The sequence below is a fragment of the Symphodus melops genome (assembly GCF_947650265.1).
Source record: "Symphodus melops genome assembly, chromosome: 5".
NCBI lineage: Eukaryota > Metazoa > Chordata > Actinopteri > Labriformes > Labridae > Symphodus > Symphodus melops.
The window spans coordinates 8,418,973-8,423,631 of record NC_136695.1 but is presented as its reverse complement, the minus strand read 5'-3'; the positions used below and the strand labels follow the sequence as shown (position 1 = coordinate 8,423,631).

The 4,659-nt window shown below is 42.8% G+C and overlaps 1 protein-coding gene across 1 annotated transcript; it reads right to left on the bottom strand.

Annotated features, from left to right (window-relative positions):
* Window positions 1-1,807: 1,807 nt before the first annotated feature.
* Window positions 1,808-3,497, bottom strand: LOC306824608 (uncharacterized protein). The gene is made up of 3 exons (XM_079344793.1): window positions 3,104-3,497; window positions 2,391-2,841; window positions 1,808-1,910 (listed from the first exon to the last, which is right to left on the bottom strand). Exons 1-3 carry the CDS (start codon window positions 3,233-3,235, stop codon window positions 1,861-1,863), a joined length of 633 nt encoding a protein of 210 aa, XP_079200919.1. The 5' UTR covers window positions 3,236-3,497; the 3' UTR covers window positions 1,808-1,860.
* Between the last annotated feature and the right edge of the window lie 1,162 nt (window positions 3,498-4,659).

Here is a 4,659-nt window from a genome sequence, read left to right as displayed (position 1 = left end):
AACACACAGCCAGCTTTGCTTGGAGGTAATTAAGAAAAACAACGGGCAGTATTATCACCATTGTACTTGTACTTAAAGCTGTAATCGGTCCTCATCATAAAGGCCACAATAATAAGGCACCCATTAAATAATGAAAACTGATGACTTTTTAAATCTAAAATAAATAATGTCAGAGGGATGTGTGTGAGTTTTCACCCCTGTGCTAACATGATTTCTCTTTTCTGTTATCTCTGTAATAAGAACTATTTTACAGACAATGGGCCTGGATGGCAGTGTGTCACCTATGCAGGCAAAAAAGAAATGGGACAACCTGGAAAAGAAATACAAAGTATGTAATCTATGCATTGAAATGTAATTTATATTAGTTCTATCCATACAAATTGTTTGTGTTTACTGCTGTTATTGTTGTTGTAGTCAACTGCCATGATTGATTTCCTCTGCCTTAGGATTGCAAGTGTCCAGGGTCAGGTGAGGGCATGAGTGGGAAACCCACTGCCACAACTTGGCCCTGGTTTGTCCTCATGGATGAGGTGTTGGGACAGAAGCATTCCACTTCACCCCCAGTCCTAATCGCCTCCATCCCTGAGGACACTTCAGGGCCCAGCGCGGCAGTGGGAGACCAGGAGGAGGAGAGGTCAGAGAGAGAGAGAAGCCAGACAGGAGGAAAGAGGAAGCGAGAAAGTGACAACCACAAAGAGCTGATGGAGTTGATTAAGGAAAGTATAAAGTATCAAAGACAGAAGAGAAGAGGGCGCAGGAGACGAAGGCTCAGATGGCGCAGATGGCGCAGATGTTTTCCTAGCTAGAACGATTAATTGAAAAATAATGAAAATACATTTTTTGATTTAAAACACAGTTGTTTGTTTTGTTTCATAGTTGTTAAGTTTGCTATGTTTAATGTACTTTTTATTTAATTCAAATCCTTTAAATGTAATTCAGATATGATCAGTTTCTATTATATTGCTGTTTTTATGCTCTAGCTTCCTACATTGGAGAGCAGAAAATAACCAGACGGGTCTTAATATTTTTAATTATAAATGACTAAAAGGATGTGACTAGATCTACAGAAAGTCCAGTGAGGTATCAAGGAGCCGCTGATCATAGTTTCTCACAGGACAACAAGGTAAGGATATCTTGAAGCATCTGCGTTTTCACTTAATCCAATCCTCAGAGCTTCCGTATAAAATACCACGCTTAGTCTGGCACTACAGGGAAATGGACTTTCTGATTGTGATCTTTCTGATCAAAACCATGATTCTTGTATCCGTATGAAGAGTATTATTGTAACCATGTTTCACAGTATTATACTGTCCAAAATGTAACCTCTATTGTGTCAATTATCAACATGAACTGGTATAGCTACAATGAAAACCACCAGCAGAATATAAATTAAACTTTGATTTATTAATAAATAAAAAAAACAAAAGTAAAATCAATGTAATTTAAAATCTTAATATCAATATATTATGTACATTAATCTGTTATTTACATTTATTTTGATTAAAAACAAAATGTATACTACAGGATAAACCTGGCTCTGCCTGTGCTGGACAGCCGGAAACACGGCCTGATTTTAATGCTGCTGGGCCTTCTACCAGGAAATGGAGACACTCTTCTGGCTGGCAAGTGGTGGTCTCCAGAGTGTTTGGGATTCTACACTGTCCACCGCATCGTCCAATGACCGGGTTTGATTGACGGCTGCCATGTCACAAATATTGGTGGTCTGGTGGTACCTCCTCCAGGGCAGACATCTCTGCAGACAGCTGGTCCCGCCAGGGAGCACCACTGACTGCCTTCAAACCGTCCTCCCCCTCATCCTCTGCCCCATCCTCCTCAGCCTCATCCTCTGGGGCCACGATGTCACCTGCCCCGAGGCAGATGTTGTGGAGGATGGCACATGCTGTTATGACCTGAAATAGTAAATGCTAAATAAAGGAAAAGATTATAGCACCTGAAAAATAAATCCTCCCGTTTGATTTATTGTTATTAACAATTGTAAAATGTCCTATTAAATGATTACTTACATGTGGTACATTGCAGGAAGATGGCACGGAACCTCGTCTTCATCATCCCAAAAGCATGCTCTATAATGGAGCGTGCCCTGGAGTGACAGACGTTGAAGCGCTGGGCTCCCACACCTCGTACAGGCTGTTTGTAGGGAGTGACGAGGGGAAGTGGGTGTTGGAGGCACGGGTACCCCCCGTCTGCCAGGATGAACTGCCCTGGAGGAGGGTAGAGTCCACGCCTATAGAGTGGGCTGTGCCTGAGCACTCGTGCATCATGCACAGACCCAGGCCAGCCCACATACGTGTCCTTGAAACGGCCCTGATGGTCACAAACAGCCTGCAGGATGATGGAAGGGAATAGTTTTCTGTTCCCATAGCACTGACCATCAGGGCCGCCCGGTGGCTTGATGCGGACATGGTAGCCGTCTATCGCTCCAGCTGCTCCTCTGAAGGCCCTGTGTCTCGCCAGCCCTGCAAACCCACGGGAAACTGCCTCCAGGTCTTGAGGAGTGGTGGGGAAGTGGATGACCTGGTGGCGAATGGCCACCACCTCCTCAGTCATCCTGTGAACGATGCGGTGGACAGTGGAACGAGGAATCCCAAAGGCTCTGGAGACCACCCTGTACGATGTTCCACTTGCCAGCCAGAAGAGGAACACCAGGGTCTCAATTGTAGCACCCCATCCGTGTCTCTGATCCTGGTAGAGAAGGCCCAGCAGCACTTGCAGAGCCTCCCTGCTAAGCCGGAAATCAGGCCGTGTGTCTTCCTGCTGGTTGAAAAACCTGTCCAGCACAGGTATGCTCAGGTTTATCCTGCAGTATGTACGAGGATTAGCCTATTGGGAAAACACAGAGAAGGAAATTCATTATAAACAATAACTTGATTAAATGTGGAAAAGCTGAGATACCTGCTTTTTGTCTTTAGATAGCGCTAGAGATAACACTTGTGAATTAATTGGCACTATACAACTAAAGGTTTATTGATTGATAAGCCATATAAACTACGTTTGTTGTTGTTGTTAACTAACTAAGCTTAAAGTTAAGGATCAAATTAAAGCTAAAGTACAAACATGTTAACCAATCTGAAGGTAAACTCACCTGTCCATGGTGCTGACTCAGCCGGAGATAAAGCACACGTCGGCGCATATAATTCTCCCTCTCTCTCTTTTTCAGAATCATAAAAAACTTTACTATCAAAGCAAATAAATTCATTATATCTCCTGGCTCCATTGTAAATATAAAATAAATATAAATATAAAAATTAGGTGTTTGCGGTTGAGTTGTGTTGATAAAATGGTGCAATCAAAAAACGGACACTCTCAGGGTTGCTAGGAGACCGAACAGTTAGTGACGCAAGTAGGAAGACCAGACCGTCTCATTTCGGAGACCGCGTGGATCAGCCTTCGCGGTCCACGGAGGACGTGCCTTCGTGGACCGCGAAGGCCACGCCCTCCGAAGGCTGCAACCTCTGGAATGGGACACAGCTAAAGTGTGGTGAATTATCTTATTTTGGTAACTTTATAAAAGTTTAAGAGTGCTCTGTGGACACCTGCTGGACATGCTTCATACAGATATTATAGACAACTTGAGTCAAATATCCTGAACATTTCAACCAAAAATGGAAATAAAGAAAAAAAAGCAAAAGAAAACTTTTTTGTCTGATAAATCATTTATCACACGTCCTGAATCGAGGATTCAAGAAAGGCTAACACACTACATGAACCCTCAGAGTCTTTACTTTCTCCTGATGATATGAACATGTGTCTGCCTCGTAACATCCAATCAGCATAAACAAACTAAAACTGTTACATCGAGAGGCAAAAATATATGGTAATGTAAAGAATGTCAACATGTTAAGATGCACTCTGAAAGAAAAAAGAAAATATATAAAGTTAGAGAATGTGTGTGATGTTATTAGCATGACATATAGAGCAGATATGCTTCATGTTCAGACTATGAAAGTAACATTTTATCCAGTTATATTAAATCATCTAAAATCTGAATACAAAGCTTCAGTCTCTGACTTTATAAACCAGCTGAAGCTGCAGCAGGAGAGAGGAGACTTGTTTGTAATAAGAGTCAAAGAGTCGGATGCTGGTGGACAAGTGGTTAGTTTGAACTCCACATGTACACAGGCTTTAGTCCTTGAAGCAGGTGGACCAGATTCAAACCCGACCTGTGGCATCTTTCCTCTCTCTCTGTCTGTCTGTCTGTCTGTCTGTCTGTCTGTCTGTCTGTCTGTCTGTCTGTCTGTCTGTCTGTCTGTCTGTCTCTCTCTCTCTCTGTCCCCAATGTTCCCTTAAAAACTGGTCTGGATGTTCTCCTTGGTGCTGAGGGAACACGGTAACACAGCATAACTGTCTTCTTTCACCGTCACTTGAACTGAAACACAAACATGAGAGTGAATCAGTTCGTTTCCATGAAAACAGTAAAGTCAGTGAATGGAGCATCAACATGTTGTAGTGCTGGGTATACAGTCTTGATATGTGTTAAGTTGAGAGAGCTGTCCTCCACAGTGAGTAGAAGCTGAAAGTAGTCCAGGTTTGATGAGGAGCTGATGTTTCTAAAGACCCTTTTCCATCAAAGATCCCCAGAACTAAAAGGTTCAGGGACTTCTCTTCCAAGAACTAAAAGGTTCAGGGACTTCTCTTCCG